Source organism: Arachis hypogaea, chromosome 4 (assembly GCF_003086295.3).
Source record: "Arachis hypogaea cultivar Tifrunner chromosome 4, arahy.Tifrunner.gnm2.J5K5, whole genome shotgun sequence".
Classification (NCBI taxonomy): domain Eukaryota; kingdom Viridiplantae; phylum Streptophyta; class Magnoliopsida; order Fabales; family Fabaceae; genus Arachis; species Arachis hypogaea.
The window spans coordinates 119,501,406-119,519,480 of record NC_092039.1 but is presented as its reverse complement, the minus strand read 5'-3'; the positions used below and the strand labels follow the sequence as shown (position 1 = coordinate 119,519,480).

The following is an 18,075-nucleotide window of genomic DNA, read 5'->3' as shown; positions in this document are numbered from 1 at the left end:
ATTATATTACATGATATGGGTTCAGGAATATACACCCAACAAATTACGCCATATACACCCAACAATTAATCATATATACCCAACACATTACGCCATATACACCCATACAAATTACTCCATATACACCCAACAAATTAAGCAATATACAGCGAAAAATTAGTTACGAGAAGAACTAGAACAAGAAGAACAGTAAAACCTAGAACCACTTTGAAGAACAGTAAAACTTAGAGGAACTTACAAGAAGAGTAAAATCTAGAATAAGAAGAACAGTAAAAACAGTGATATGAGATTTAGAACAAGAAAATCATTAAAACCTAGAAGAATATAGAAGAACAGTAAAATCTAGTTCTTCAATTTCGAAATCAGAAACAGAAATGTGAAAATGTACAAGATGAGTAAAATAGTAACGTACCTTGAATAATATTTCTTCGTTTTTTCTGGAGATTGTTGATGGAGAGTTCTATCTTTGCGACGAGTTCAACCTTGAATAATGTCTCTTCAGTTTGGAATGTTGCTCGAAACTTTGTGGTTTGTGTTTTGTTTAAAGGAGAAGAGGAAAAGTTAGCTATGACGAGCGCTTATTCCAAAGAGTAACCGTTTGAGTGATGTGTGTGGGTTGACGCTTCATTCAAAGGGAGTGAGTATGCGTGGATAAGTTATTGGGCTGAGTTAACTTATAAGATTTGTAAACCTTTTTTATTTGTATGTGTAGCAGATCCATTTTTAATCTATTGTTCTATTCTATTGTATAGATAGAGATTATTATCTTTTCGTTCGTTTTCATCTTCTACATCATTACTACTAGTACTACTAGATTTTCTCTCTGTAGCTAACTGCATCATCTACTACTAATAATAAAAATATTAAAACCCAAAAAATAACTGACAAAATATTTAACAATAGTAAATTTCGCAATAATTACCAAATTCTTGAAATTATAATAATTATATTAAATAGTATTACAAAACCAAAAAAACAACAACGTAAATACTTATATTATTAATATCTTTTCTCATACATAAATTTTTATTTTTAATTGATATTAATAAAAATTTTAAATTTTACCAAAACATAAAGCCATTGCATATAAAATAACACAAAATTTTAAACCTTAGTAATGAATAAATAAAATTTTCTCCTAAAAATTAATTCCAATAATTAAGTACTTATTTCAAATGTACAATAAATTAAGAATTTATTTTAAAGTTATAATAAATTAAAATAAAACAATAAATAAAATAGACCTACAAAAACTAACCTTTTTTAAAAATTATTTTACAGAAAATAAGCCTAGAAAACATATTAAAGCCATGTACCATAAAATGGTCCATGTAAATATCTAATCAATAATCACAGATATTCAAATTACTCAATCATCTTCCTTTAATCTTATAAATTGCACGTGCTTGACATTGTGAATTACTGCTACTAATAATTGTCCCTTCAAAGAACATTTGTCTATTCAGTGCTTCTCCAGCAAAAATTTATATATGTAGATGTTTATACACTATCTATATCAAAGAATTCGCCTATTATTTTATAGGAGGCTTTGTTGAAATTTAAATTTTTTATTTTGAAATTTTAAACTTTGATTTTAATTTGATTTAAAGAAAGGTTTGAAGAGATTTGTATGAAAAAAAGTTTATCTTTTTAGTAAAATAAATTTTATATTTTTTATAAATTTAATTATTGGTTTCTATAATTTTATTTACTAAATTTATAATTAGATATTTTTATTTTTTAATTAAATTTTTATATTATTTTAATTTGTAGTTAAGTTCTTTTTATATCAAATATATTAAAATTAATATAATATTTTTTAAAAAATATATAATTAAATTTTTAATTATAGATATTTTTAATTTATAAAAAATATTTTATTAACTCTAATATTTTTTTATGGGTGCAAATTATAAATTTGAAGATAAATTTTTGGAAGGTTGATTTATGAGTTTGTTAGAATTTGATTTTTAGATTTATTATGTTCTCATAAGTGCTAAGACATTTAGTTGGAATTTAAATTTTTTATTTTGAAATTTTAAAATTTAATTTTGATTTAATTTAAAAAGAGATTTAAGTACTGTGATTCTTAATTATATATAAAAACTGAGTTCGGTTTTTACTTTTTAGTGAATATTATTGAGTTTATACATTGTTATACTATTGACAAAATGATATCAATTAAAAAAGTCTATATGTAGGGGATCTTTTTAAAAAATGAGAAATCAGTTTAAATTTTGAAAAACACGAATAACTAACTAACCATGATTAATTTTAAGGTAAAAATTCACCTCCAGTCGACCTCACATGCAATTGTTTTTAGATGGATGACACGTATTATTGTTTAGTTTAAAAAAAATTGATTTATTTTATACAAATAATTTAATTAAAAAACCAATTAATATAGCTATGACATTAGATTTTCACCATATTTTATTTTAAAAACAAATTGACAAATTTAAATTGAAAAATTGTAATCAATTATTTAATATATAATTTTTTTAACCAAAATTATAATTAAAAATTATTAAAAAATAAAATTATCTAATATATTGGACCAATTCAATGTTAATGAGATTTTTTATTTTTATTATAAAATATAAAAAAATTTAATTCTCAACAAAAAATCATGTTATTTTTTAGGGTTTAATTTTTTTTAATTGTGTTTTCATAAAGTACCCGCAACCTCTTAATTAAGTATAGGGAGACTATGTCATTTGAGCTATAACTCATTGGCTATAGACTCAATAAACTTGTTTACGTTTTAATACGATTTGAATTATATTAGTATATTTTTATTTTTTAATAAATTTAATTTTATTTAAATAATTAGAATTTTAAATATTTAAATTTGTATTAGTTTGTAATTTAAAATTTAAATAGATATAATTTAAATCAATGATTTATAAATTGTATATATTCTTGTACTCATATGATTAATTATAGGTGAAAACTCACATGCAGTCGACTAAATTTTTATCTAATGCAGCAATCAAGTGCACCTGAGTTTTCACCTTAATTATATGTATTCGTTTTATAGGTGAATTTTGTGTAAACTTTATGAAAATACAATAAAAAATTAAATCCTAAAAAGTAACATGATTTTTTTTAGAATTAATTTTTTTATATTTTATAATAAAAAAAATCTGATTAATATTGAATTGGTCCAATATATTAGATAATTTTATTTTTTTAATGATTTTTAATTATTTTTGGTTAAAAAAATTATATAATAAACAATTAACTACAATTTTTTAATTTAACTTAGTCAATTTATTTTTAAAATAAAATACGGTAAAAAATCTAACATTATAGCTATATCAATTAGTTTTTTAATTAAATCATTTATATAAAATAAATCAGTTTTTTTTAAACCAAATAATAAAAGTGTCATTCATCTAAAAACAACTTCATATGAAATAGATGGAGATAAATTTCCACTTAATTTTAAACGTGCCAAATCTTATCGATCTTATCTCGTCTTTAAATATAATAACCAATCCATATCTATTTTAAGTAGCCTTCTCCTTTATATTCTATAAATCAGTTTGGGTCTCATCTGAAATTTGCAATGGGTGAGTTTGATGATCGATGGTCAAACATTCATCAAGATTTGTTAAACGAAATTACTAAGGGGTTCTATTCATATGACAATTACATTCGACTTCCATTAATTTGTAAGCAATGGAACTTGAAACTTCCGAAAATTCCTGATGGCAACAAAGTTCCGTGGCTGGTACTATCTATGGGCAGTGCTGCTACAGAATCTTTTGAAGAAGAAGCTCATGCTCTTGAAGAAGAAGTTCGTGCTCCCGAAGATGAAGGAATTTTTGACACTCGTAGTCTCGAAGAGAAGGGGATTTACCACCTCATGTTACCAAATATGCAAGACAACCGCATGTGTGGTTCTTGTCATGGATGGCTGATCATTGTAATGGTATATGAAGGTACGATAAGAATGTTAAATCCATTTACAAAGGTTCACTTGGATCTTCCTCCAGTTTCAACTCTTCCAAATATAATTAATATTAATGGGGATGAATGTACTATGTATTGTGGGGACAAAATTATCACTAGAAATACTATTTTCATGCATGAAATCCAAATTTTGAAGGCTATTATAAATTCAGCTCCTAACAATGACGATGACAGTAATTTTATAGCAGTGGTCATATATGGATCATTACTAGAATTGGCCTTTTACATGCCAAACGAGAATAGATGGATTAGATTTCCAACAAAAGATCTAGACGACGTTCATGATGTCATATTTTTTGAAGAGAAAATATTTGCAGTAGATGGTAATGGCCAACTATATGAATTTGATACAAGAACAAAGTCAGGACCAGTGGGAGGAAAACATGAAGCCACACCACCTCCATCCAATGGAATGTATAATTGTTATTATCTAATTGGAGGTGATAATGGAAGTTTATTGATGCTGGTAAGAGGGGCAAAAGATAGGTATTGCATGAAGAATTATAAGTGGTTGGGCGAGACTGTCAAATTTGATATCTATGAATTGAAAAAAAATGAGAAAACATGGTCAAGAATAGACAGTTTGGGGAATTACATACTACTAATTGGACTCAATTCTTCTGTTCAAATACTGCCAAGTAATTCTTTGAATTGTAAAGGAAATCAAATCTACTTGCGTGAAGTGTGCTTTGAAGACACTACTCCCTCTTATGAGATTGTCATCTTCGATTTGGAAGATGGAAGTTTCCAAACATTTTTAACAGAGGTAAACTTTTTTTGTCATCCTATTTGGATATTACCCTAGCTTAGGTTTTTTTATTTTGTATTTTTTATTTTTTTTACCTTTCTAAGTCTCTTATATTATATCTTTATTTTATTCTTACCGTTTTTTTTTTTCTATTAGCATACATACAAGACTTTTTTTTTTTGTGATTGTTAGCATACAAGTTTGTTCGCTATACAAAGGTGACATCTATTTTATATTTAATTATTTTAGTCAAATGTTACTTATTTTCCTCACCTTGCGCTTTTTTGGAGGTTTTTACTATAAATCACAATACATTGTATATATATATGGGAAAATGCGTTAGATGTGAAAAACAGAAAAAAAATGTTAGTTATAAGTAGGAATTGTTTAGTAAAAACATGTGTTAAACTCATCCATTAAAAACTTTCACTTTATTTTTACCCAACCAAATATATGTACCTTAGTAGCATCAAAACCGTGCTGCGAATTTGAAGAATTATAAAGGAAGTGGAGATAGATTGACAAATGGCATGACTTTAATAAGAAAAAACATAAAAAATTAATTTTTAGTTTATTAATATTAATTAATTTTAGTATTTAAATTTATAATTTAGAATTTAAAAAATTAAAATTTAAAATAAATAAAATAATTTTTAAAAGGTGTATTGATGTTAGTAAAAAAAAAGTTGGCTAATTCCTTAGTATTACTCTATTAATAATAGTCTTTCCTCTAACCTCTTAAAAACTATTAAATAGTGCAGCTTTAGATGTAAACTGAGGCCAATTTGATTAAAGATTAATTTTAATTAATATTAATATTATCAACTAATGCATGGTAGCTGGTACTCAAGAGCCAACACGGTGGGTAAAATATGAATAATTTTGGATGTAATTTTGAGGTATATTTGTCTTGGCCTAAGAAGATGTTTGATGTTGTCATGGCAAGGTGGCTTTAGGAATCATTAGTTTGGTTGATTGCTTGGAATATTAATAATTATTATTAAAGATATACAGGCCTTGGTAATCATCAACTGGTAGTGTTACATTCAAAATGTAAATCTTCATGCAGCTTATTGAACTTGCTATTTTTACTGATGCTAGCTTCTGAGATGACTTACTTAAAATTAGTTTCTTGTTATTTCTTTATTTTTTTTGGTAGTTCATGTATAATTTAATATCTATTTAACATTTAAATAAAGTGTCATTCATTCAACTATGTTTTCTATTTGCAAATACAACAAAGGTTTGAACAAATAGAATAGCGTGTATATATATACTTCGGGAAAGAATCTCATTTTTTTTTTAATTTGGGAGCCACTCAGATAAAAACGTTTAAAATATTTTTTTTAAAGATGTTTTTTAATAATTAAAATTTAATACATATAATTAATTAAACCGTATTATTTTTGTCAAAATTATGGCAGACAAATTAATTTGACCGAAAAATAGTGAATCAAATCTTGAATTGATCTAAATTAATATTTTTTTTATATAAAAAATGACTACAATATCTTTATTATAGAAAATGATTAAAATACTCCTATTATATAATATTAATTTTAAAAATCTTAAATTCTAGTCCTTTATATATTGAAAACTTTAAATCCTAACCCTATAACGGCATATACATATATATATATATATATATATATATATATATATATATATATATATATATATATATATGAGTATTTTAGTCATTTTTTATAATAAGAATATTGTAATCATTTTTTATAAAAAATAATATTAATTTAGTTAGCTTCAAAATTTGATTCACCATTTTTTAGTCAAATTAATTTATCTGGTCTAATTTTGATAAAAATAATACGATTTAATTGATTATATGTGTTAAATTTTAATTACTAAAAAATATCTTTAAGAAAAGACGTTTTAAATGTCTTTATCTGAGTAACTCTCTTTTAATTTTAGTGTTTGTAATTTTTGTGGTATTTTTTAATAATGTGAAAATTTGGTGTATTTTAAATTTGTAATTTTTTTTAAATACAAATCTAAAAGTTAAATTTATTTTTTTATTTTAATTTTTTTAAATATACAAATCTGATCTTTTAGATTTGCATTTTAATGTTGAAAATTTTTTTAAACATATTAGTTGGACCCTCCAATTTATTTTATAATGAAAAAAAATATTCCTGCCCACAAATCTAAGGCTTCAATTTTTTTCTTGACAACAAATTAGGTTATTCCTTCTACACTTGTAGAAGACAGGAGTCGACATTAGAATATTTTTTTTGGAACAGCCTTTTTTTTCAGTGATATAAACTTCATAATGGTTCTCATTGTGCTGAGATGTTCATAACGGTTGAATTTGTATATTGGATTTTTATTGTTAATGAAAAAAATAATAAAAAATCACAAAAATAAATAAACAAAATAAATAACTAATAAAAATTATTAAAATTTTAGAAAAAATAAAAATATTAATATAAAGATTATAAAAAATAATTAAATAATTAGAAATATGTTTGTTTTTTTATAAAAAGTTAGTTTTTTTTAAATATTATAAAAAAATTTAATTATTTTTAATAATTAAATATTTTTAACGGCCTACAATTAATTATATTTGAATAAAGACACGTAATTATTTTTTAACGTTCTTCTTCTTCATTGCCTATTCAAAAATGGACATGTACAAGAAAGCTGAAAACTCAGCTCAATCTCCTTTCTAACTCTATATCTCAATTAGATTTATGCTGATCCTTATTTGGTGTATTTGGAAAGAATGGTATGAAAGAGTTTTCGAACAACAAAGATGTGACTAGAAAAAGTGGTAGATGAAATCAAGAAGCTCGACCAAAAGATAATTATTTTACCTACTAACTCATGTGTTGTGAAGTTTGGGAGTCTTTCACTTTTCTTTTTTTATGTCCTGAATTTTGGATTCTATATTTTTTTTAATAAAATAAAATATTTTTTTGTCTTAAAAAAAATAACTATAAATATAATGATTATAAATATATTCACATATAAATTTAATTATTATAATAAATGTATTATTTATATATCAATTATTAAATATATTTAATCTTAGCCATTAAAATTAATTTAATAACTATAAATATATTTTTATATTCTCATATAAAAATTTTATTTTTATAAAATCTATTCTAAATGTATATGTATATCAGTTAATTTTTGTGCGTATAATATTTCTAAATTAACAAAGACATTAATTAATGCATCTATATTTTTTACAATATTTAATCGTACAGATAAAAATATCTTTCTCTTCTTGGGATGTATGTTATTTTGTGTCTCCCAATTTTTATAAAAGAGAAATTCTCTCTTGTAAAATTTGAAATTGCAAACACACTCTAATATATAGTAAACTACCATAATATCATCTAAAATAAAGATAAAGATATTATATGGACATTGATGTACATATGCACGGTGCTTATTACATACAATAAGTTCAGGCTAATATATTCAACAAGATCATATCATATATAGTAAGTATAGTATTTATCAGATAACAAATATGTAGTCATATCAATATATAGTATCTAATAAAATGGTAGAGTTAATGAACTATAATTTAAATGGTATATTTTTTTTTCATTTAAAAAGTATTGAGTTTAAGTCTTATTCATAACTTCAAAAAAAATAATTAAAATAATGGGACATATATATGGATAAGACCAATTAAGATCTTATAAGTATGGATAGAATTTATGAATAACTCAATTTTTTAATACTGTTATTCTCTTCACTTTTTTCTGCATATTCAAAATGATAAAAATTGAATTCTTATTCTTTTATTATAAAAATTATAATATTATCATGAAATTATCTATTAAAAAATACATTAAAGTACATATATAAAAAATTATATATCTAAAAATAACTAGTATATAACTTCGTTAAGAATTTGATAAAGATAATTTTATTACCTAAATAGTCCTATTAGTACTCAATAATTTGACTATAATAATTATCTTTCGTGATAAAATATATAGGTGAAAGACTAAAGTGCTAGTTTGGGTTAGTTTTTTAATTTTAAAAAAAAGTAATTTTTTTTATTTTAAATATGTTTAGATATTATTTTTTAAAAAAATATTTTTATTAAAAAATAAAATATTTTTTTAAAAATTAATAATACATTGTTTTTAAAAAAAAGTAGAAGCAAAAACAATTTTTAAATGTTTTTACCAAAACTCAATTCTAATTTTTCCTCTAAATCCTATTGCTCTTAGAAAATTTCCTCAAGCTGCTGTATCTTATTATTTGATTATATTTTCTGTGAGGATAAGTGGATAATCCATACGTGACTCAGGTGATGAAATTGAAAATGAAAGCATGTTAAAATTATTATGTTTTGAGGAGCTGATCTTTTTTTTTGGGTGACTAAGGAGCTGATCTAATCTAAATAGATCACGTTCATACTTTAGTCTAATTCTTATTTATTTTTCAATTTTTATCTAACTTTCATTACATTTCGATCTTTTATGTATACGAAAGATCATATTATCTATCCTGAAAGGAAAATTAAAGAGTACTCAATATGACAAGTTCATAATATAAATATCAAGTGAAATTCTAGCTGCACTTTCCTGCATTTAGTTTTCTTATCTCTTTTTTCTTAAACAATAAATTTGTTTCTACATAATTAGAGTACTATTTTAAATTAATTTTTTCAAAAACTTTAGTCACATATTTTAATTAGTATTGTTTTTTAAACTTTAATTTTAAACATAAATCAATTGGATAAAAGTTGATATAATTTTTTTTAGAATAAAGTATATTTTTTGTCTCGAAATTGGATAAAAGTTTAAAAAATATTCTTAAATTTTATTTTGTTTTAATTTTGTCCCAAAATTTTTCGATTTACATCAAATATATCCTAACGGCTAATTTTTCAAAAAATTTAAGATCAATTCAATAACAATTTCATAAGAACAATTTTCAATACAAACAAATCAAGCATAATTTTCATGCATAATTGTTAGATTGGTCTTAAATTTTTTAAAAATTTAGTTGTCGCTGATATATTTGATGCAAAGTGAAAACTTTTGCAACAAAATTGAAACAACATAAAACTGAGGGATATTTTTAAAATTTTTACCAAATTTCAGGGACAAAAAATATACTTTATTATTTTTTTTAGATTATTATGTTTTTATTAAATATTAATAGGGATTAATTTATCTAATTTTTATTGAATTTTGATGTGAAAATATATTTGTCTAACAAAATAAAATATTAAAGATTAAGTTAATATTTAAAAGTTGTTAAGAATTAAAGTGTTTAACTTAATAATGTTACCTAAATAATTCTCTTTAATAATTATATAAAATAAGGTAAAAAATATATAATTAAAAATTATAAATATACGTATGTACTTTTGTTTTTTATTTTTTTTATAACCATATTATATATTTGTCCATTTCAATTGTCTATAACATTATCTTTCAAATATATGTATATTAAATTAAAATAAAAAATTTGATGAGCAAATTAATTCAAGAAGTGTGAGTGTATGACACTGATGGTAATAAAATTTGTGTGGCAAAGACTTTTTGGCATGCGCTGATATGCTGGAGACATAATTGAGTTATGTATCTCATGAAACATTACCACTTTGTCTTTTTTTTTTTTCATTTTTGCTATTTTCCTCTTAATAACAAACTATTTAAGTAATAGACTTAAACATCGGTTTTTTTATTAATTGAGTATGAAGAAATTATGCTATTTGAGCTATAATTCATAGGAATGTTTCCATAAAGACGTAAAAACGTCTTTTTTTTAAAGATATGTTTTAATAATTAAAATTTAACACATATAATCACTTAAATTATATTATTTTTATCAAAATTAGGTCAGATAAATTAATTTAACCGAAAAATAGTGAATCAAATTTTGAATCCGTCTAAATTAATATTATTTTTTATAAAAAATGACTATAATACCCCTATTATATAAAATGACTAAAATACTCTTATTATATATATTAATTTTGAGAATTCTAAATTCTAGTCCTTTCCTTATCTATCATTATAGGGTAAGAATTTAATATATATATATATATATATATAATAAGAATATTTTAGTTGTGTTTTATAATAGGAATATTGTAGTAATTTTTTATAAAAAATATTAATTTATACCGATTTAAAATTTAATTTATTAATTTTTTTGTTAAACTGATTTGTCCAGTCTAATTTTAATAAAAATAATACAATTTAATTGATTATATGTGTTAAATTTTAATTTTTAAAGAATATCTTAAAAAAAGACGTTTTTGACATCTTTATCTAAGTAGCTCTCATAATTTATTGGCTACTTTTATCTAGTTTACACCGTAAACGAAAACAAAAATATATAAAAACTAAAAAAATTTATATATCTCGTTTATATTAAAAATCATCTCGTTTACAGTATAAACGAGATAAGAGTAGATAGTGTATTTTTGTAATAATTTTTAAAATTATTTATTTAATTTATATAAATAAAAACCCCTAAAAATCACGATTAACCCATTTAACTAATTAAAGTAATGCATTTCATGTATAATTTTCCTTTCTGTTTGTGGGTGCATGCTAAGGTCAGCTGTCTTGTTTTCTATTAAAATATCTCAACATATGATTTAAGCCAAACATATTCTTTCTCTTGTAAAATTTGGAATTGTAAATACACTGTTAATATATAGAAAACGACAATGAGTTTCATCCAAATAAAGATAAAAATATTATACGGACATTGACGTACGTATGCATCGTGCTTATTATCTACAACAAGCCAAGACTAATATATTCAGCAAGATCATATCATATATAGTAAGTAGTAATATTTGTCCGATGATATATATATATGTTCACATCAATATATATCAATGTATAGTATCTAATTAAGATGGTGGGACATGTATATAGATAAGACCAAAGGTTGATTTTTAATTTTTAGCGAGTGCTAAAAATAGTAAATTTTGTGATTTGTAGTTATTAATTAATTATTATTAATATTTTTAATAGTATAAAATTATATTTAATAGTATAAAATTATTCACTTTTTTTATAATTAAATACGAACTAAATTTTAATAAAAATATTGAGCCAGACCATAGACTTTTTCTAATTTTTATACTTTCGCATGGCAAGAAAATTAAATATGTAACTAGTATTAGTAAATTAAGGTTCATGCTTCAAGTTACAAGAGAGGTTTTCAACTACTTACAAATTGCTAGCTATGATAATGTTTCATAAAACACTTGATATAGTTGTGTCTTTTAAAAGGTTAATACTTCTACTTTGTTAATAGTATATAACAAAATAATATTCTGTAATGTATGGATAGAATTAATAAAAAATAGAATTCAATTTTCTAATATTTTTATTCTCTTCACATTTCGAATCATAAAGATTAAATTTTATTTTTTTTATTATAAAAAATTATAATATTATCATAAAATTATTTATTAAAAAAATAAATTAAAATACGTATATAAAAAATTATATCTCTAAAAATAACTAATATGTAATTTCATTAAGAATTTAATAAAAATAATTTTGTTAGCTAAAGAGTTCTATTAATAGTCAATAATTTAAGTAGAATAATTACTTAAATATAAATGTACGTATATATACTTTTGTTTTTTAATTTTTTCATAACCATATTATATATTTGTCTATTTCAATTGTCTATAACATTATCTTTTAAATATATGTACATTAAATTAAAATAAAAAAATTGATGAGCAAATTAAACTAAGTGACACTGACAATAATAAAAATTTGTGTGGCAAAGATTTTTTGGCATGTGCTGGTACCCCGGAAGCATAATTGAGTTCTGTACCTTCCCATGAAACATCACCTTTTTGTCTTTTTTTCATTTTTGCTATTTTTCTCTTAATAACAAACCATTTAATTAGAGGAACATCACCTTTTTGTCTTTTTTTCATTTTTGCTATTTTTCTCTTAATAACAAACCATTTAATTAAAGGAGCTATTTAAATAAAAACGTTTAAAACGTTTTTTTTTAAGATGTTTTTTAATAATTAAAATTTAATATATATAATCAATTAAATTGTGTTATTTTTGTTAAAATTAGATTAGATAAATTGATTTGGTCAAAAAATTGATAAATCAAATATTAAACTAGTTTAAATAAATATCTTTTTTTATAAAAAATAACTACAATAATTTTATTATAGAAAATAATTAAAATATTTTTATTATATATATATATTTTTAATTTTGAGAACCCTAAATCCTAACTCTATCTAATTTTAACAAAAATAATACGATTTAATCAATTATATGTATTAAATTTTAATTATTAAAAAATATCTTTAAAAAAAAGACGTTTTAAACGTCTTTATCTGAGTGATTCTCTTTAATTAATAGACTTAAATATCGCCATTAACCCATTTAAGTAATTAAAGTAATGCATTTCGTGTATAATTTCCTTTCTGTTTTTATCGGGTGCATGCTAACTGTGCTAAGATCAGTTATCTTATTTCCTATTAAAACATCTCAACATATCATTTAAGCTAAACATATATGGAGACAAACTTACTTATCACCCTAATATGACAATAAAATTAAATAAGATATCTTATTATAAATTGTTCAGTGTCCGTTTCGTATACACTCGTTTTCAACGCTTATTGCCAAAAAGCCAAATGAAAAACTCAGTTTTTAATTTATTATTTTTTAGATAAGGAGAAAAATACAGGATCCTTTCCCTGTCAACATGTATACCAAGAAGTAAAAAGAGTGTGTAATTTTTTTTTTAATTTATATGCATTTTCATATGTGTACGTCCACAATTAAAATCATACCTGTGGTAGAGGACGCGGTTCTGACTTCTAACCTCTAAAGGGATAGTTTGTTGCACTAAGTAAACTCTTTTTTTTTTACTCATATCCTATAAAGTAAGTAGTAGAATATATATTATCTAATTAAGATAGTGGGACATGTATATGGATAAGATCAAGATTAATTTTCATAAGTACACGTGACAGGAAAATTAAATACATAACTAGTACTGAAACAATGCCAATATAAAAAAAAGGAAAAGTCTAGCGGCCAGCAATTTTATTGTATTTTGGCCAGCATATAACCAGCAAAGAAAGATGAGTCATTAGATGAAATTTCACACCAATCTTACACCATCAAATTATTATTGATGGTTAGTTGATGGCTACCAATCACAAATGTTGCTGGCCCTAGCATTGCTCTAAAAAAAAAAGTATTCTTCGTCCAAGTTGAACTACAACTCGGAGGCCAAAGATGAGGCAAGAACGAGGCCAAGGAGGAGAGCGGAGACCAATCATTTTGTCTCTGTAGCAGTGGGTGAAGGAAGAAGATCTGTTCCTGCAAAGATGCCAACAGATCATGCTTTGTTTTATGCCAGGTAGGCTGCTATCATAGCCTTTCACAAATTATTCTCTCTTATATTTATATTAATGAATCACTTCGACAGATGGTTGGATTGATCTTCCATATGTTACTCACTAAGAAAATTTCCTTTCTCCAGTGACATTTTGAGGCAGAACAGATCAGCAATAAATAATGTGAAATTTGATGTCCATGGTAGACTCATGAAAGCTTATAAGCAAGTACCCGAATGGTGGTCCATGGTAGACTCATGAAAGCTTAGAAGCAAGCATCTTGGCATTGTTTGTCGGCACTTTTGCAGGAGGAAGTCTTCGTCCTACAGCCACCGCTACAGGGACAAAATGGTCGGTCTTCTCCTTAGCCTCCTCCTTGACTTCTTCATTGGCATCAACAGCAAGGCTTTTTTTTTTTCACTCTTAGGGGTCGTGTCTCTATTTTTGGTAATGTGTCTTTGGTGTCTCAGTTGAATGAGGTCAGATGGATTAGGGGTGGGGAGCAGTAGTTGGGAATAGAGTTCTTACCTTGCGAAGGAACTGACAAAGTGTGTGAGAAAAGCTCGGATTGGTCGTAATTTTACTTATATACATGCATGTTGACTGAGTTGGGGATGAGACTTCCTTTTACGGATATTTAATGTGGGGTGTTGTTTCAATTGAATTGTGCTCCTAGCGTCGTGTGAGTTGCCGTCTATTTCAAGTTTGTTGGAGCTTGAAGGTGATAGTGAGGCGATTGAGGATTATTTAGGTAAAATGGGCATGGTTTTTGTTGTGTGTTTTTGGGTAATGTAGGTAACAAGTGCTGGGTTTGTATTTCAGGTGAGAACGCTCCGACGCTGACTACTGCGAATTTGAAAGCTTTTGTGAATAAACAAATGAAAAGTGAGAAAGAGGCGTCTTGGACGAACATGGAGGGTGCTCAATCTGTGGTTCACCGAGGTGCAGGGAAGAAGAGGAAAATTGCTTAGCTTCAATGACTAAGGTCGTTGATTTGACTGTTGGAAAGGATGGTGGTGGTGCTTTCTCGATGGAGGAGTTCAGTTTATATAATTCATTCTTTGTTAATTTAATGTAGCAAGCAAGCAAGTGCATCTTGGTACTCTTAAATGACTAATACTTTTAGTTGTATTATAGTAGTGAGTAGTAGGGATGATAATAATATACTCACCCATGTGCAATGGGATTTCTATAAATCTAGTGATATCATCATCATATTTTTGCAAAAGCTCAGTGCTACCAACTTAGCCATCCATATGCTGTACATATTGATATGGTGATTGTGATTGGTTGGTGTGTTAGTTGTAGGGACCTTGCATGGGTCAAGGCAAGTGAAGCTATACATACTATATCAATGAAAATATTATGGTGAGTTCTACCCAACCCCCTCTATTTCAACATGTAAATTACCCCTCGTAACGTGACATGCTTTAATTGGATGCTTAGTTTTAGTTTGAATTAATTTAACTCAATAAGAGTTAATATGTTAACTAAAGTAGAGTAATTTTGTAATTAAATATTTTTATAAGAGGGATAAATATATAATTTCTATAAACATTAAAAAATAAAGTTATATTTTTATTATTGTGTAGAAATTCAATTTACCCCAGTCCCATTTCTCTCTGAAATTGAAAAAAAAAATCAACTCATTGGGTGTTCCATATTTTGATGAACGAGGAAATAAGTATTTAGAGAAAATAACTAATTAAATGGCTAGGGAAAAAAGATTTGAGTCTGTCAGAACACCGTGAGACCATCTCGACCATAAGGTTGTAGCGCGAACGATCCTCCACCGTTCAGATGGCATGCGCTTTGGAACAATTATACCTCACGGTCATAGTTCATCCGCCAGTGGTTCCTATCTTCTTAGAACTCAATGATACAGATATACGAGCCTATAGAACAGATCCTGTTCAAGTAAGGTCGTGTTCTGTGTTTTGTGTTCTTTGTGTTTAGTTATAAAAAATGCTTTTGTTTTGTGAACCTAGCCCAGGTGAGACTAAGTTTACGTTTGCGAAATTCAGAAAATCTTAAAATTTAAGAACGTGAAATCGATTATGATGGCTTTTTATGATGATAGTGTAGAAGGGGAAGACGAAAAAGAAGATGAAAATAATGATGATGATGATGATAATGATAGTGATGGTGATGATGATATGGGATTTCTGGATGGCATTGAAATTAAATTTGGAGGTATTTAATTACATAATTACCCACTTTGGGCTATAATTTAATTACTAATAATTTAACCATAATTAACATAGCAACCAATTAAAAAATGACATATCACAGAGGGTAAATTACATGTTATTATAAGAAGGGTAGGCTAGAATTTACCAAATATTATTATTTATATCATATATAATAAGTAGTCAATTATATATATATATATATGGTCACATCAATGTATATTAACATATATTATCTAATTAAGATAATGAAATATATATGAATAAGATTAAAGATTAATTTTCATACGTACACATAATAGAAAAATTAAATACTAGTTAATTAAGGTTTATGGCTTCAAATTATAAAGATTCAGAAACAAAGGTTTTCAACTACTTACAAATTGCTAGTTATGATAATGTTTTATAAAACACTTAATTTATATGTGCCTTATTATTAAAAGGTTAATATTTCTACTTTGTTATTTGTATAACAAAACAATATTCTGTAATGTATGGATAGAATTAATGAAAAATAAAATTTAATTTCTTAATATTTTTATTCTCCTTACTTTTCTACATACTTTGTGTTCATACCCTGGCCCAATGATAAAGGCCCAGGTCCAAATAAAAGGCCTAACCTGAAGGGTTACGCCTAGACAAAACACCGACCTTCACATAAGAAGTCGGTATCAACCACGACTTGGTTTGAAGAAGTCGGGTAAGAGATTAGCTGGCAGATAAACACTCATTCAAATGAGTAACCGCCCCAAAAATCTCTCTAACCACTTCATAAAGCCATATCTTAACCTCCCCAAGATAATGGGGACGGTTAGCACCCTAAAGATACGGCACTACACCAACGGTGGTTATTGGCTCACCACTATAAATACACTGACACCCCTCAGGTATCTCTAAGTCCAATACTCTCTAGACCTGCTTACACCCTTGCTAACTTAGGCATCGGAGTGTCCTTGCAGGTACCACCCCCCATTCACTCGCGAGCACAAGTCGGACGGAGCCTCCCGAGCTGCAGATCCACCCGGAGTTCTCCTCCATCACGCACTTGGGCCGCCAAACGTCATCCATCGTGTTAATCTCCGGTTACCTACCGTAACATTGGCGCCGTTGCCGGGGACCCGCGAGATCATCCCTCGATGGCAGATAGATCCCACGAAGAAGGCCATGCCGAAACAGATTCTGAACAAGAGAACCTTGACATGGGTAATGGCAATGAAGACAACGACCAACACAGAGAGGGTACCTCCGGAGTAAAGAATCCAAAGGTAAATTCCTCAGATGGGCGTGAATCAGAAAAGGACGGACCATCCCACGTAGCTGAACTAATGGGATTGGTCCATAGCCGCCTGGAGCAATTGGAGCAAGAGCGGGAAAAACAGAAGGAAACCGAAAGGTACCTTAAAGAGGAGGTGGAACGGCGAAAAGAGTTAGAAAGAAAACTCTTACAGCTAGAATCCTCCCTCAAGAATTCCCGCGACGAACAAGAAGATCAACTCCCGGGCGGCGAAGACCCTTTCAGCGAGGACATAATGAGGGCAAAAGTTCCAAGGAACTTCAAAAGCCCTGATATGGACCTCTATGATGGAACCACGGATCCGAAGCATCATCTAAGCAACTTTAAAAGTCGGATGTATCTAGCCGATGCCTCCGACGCTACGAGATGCAAGGCATTCCCGACCACTTTATCGAAAGCAGCAATGAAGTGGTTCGATAGCCTTCCCCCGAGATCCATCACTAGCTTTGAAGACCTCTCAAGGAAGTTCTTGATGAGGTTCTCAATTCAGAAGGATAAAGTAAAACATGCACCGAGC

The 18,075-nt window shown here is 26.4% G+C and overlaps 1 protein-coding gene, 1 long non-coding RNA gene and 1 pseudogene across 2 annotated transcripts; 2 read left to right on the top strand and 1 right to left on the bottom strand.

Annotated features, from left to right (window-relative positions):
- The first annotated feature begins 3,571 nt into the window (after positions 1 to 3,571).
- LOC112795316 (putative F-box protein At4g17565) lies at positions 3,572 to 5,834 on the top strand. Its single transcript, XM_025837253.1, has 2 exons — positions 3,572 to 4,744; positions 5,796 to 5,834. The coding sequence occupies exons 1-2, from the start codon at positions 3,572 to 3,574 to the stop codon at positions 5,832 to 5,834; spliced, it is 1,212 nt and encodes a 403-aa protein (XP_025693038.1).
- Positions 5,835 to 13,961: 8,127 nt separating this feature from the next.
- LOC140184492 (uncharacterized) lies at positions 13,962 to 15,271 on the top strand. The gene is made up of 3 exons (XR_011881477.1): positions 13,962 to 14,098; positions 14,222 to 14,826; positions 14,898 to 15,271. It is a non-coding gene; the product is annotated as an uncharacterized lncRNA (long non-coding RNA).
- Positions 15,272 to 15,806: 535 nt separating this feature from the next.
- Positions 15,807 to 16,002, bottom strand: LOC112799112 (small nucleolar RNA U3; annotated as a pseudogene).
- Between the last annotated feature and the right edge of the window lie 2,073 nt (positions 16,003 to 18,075).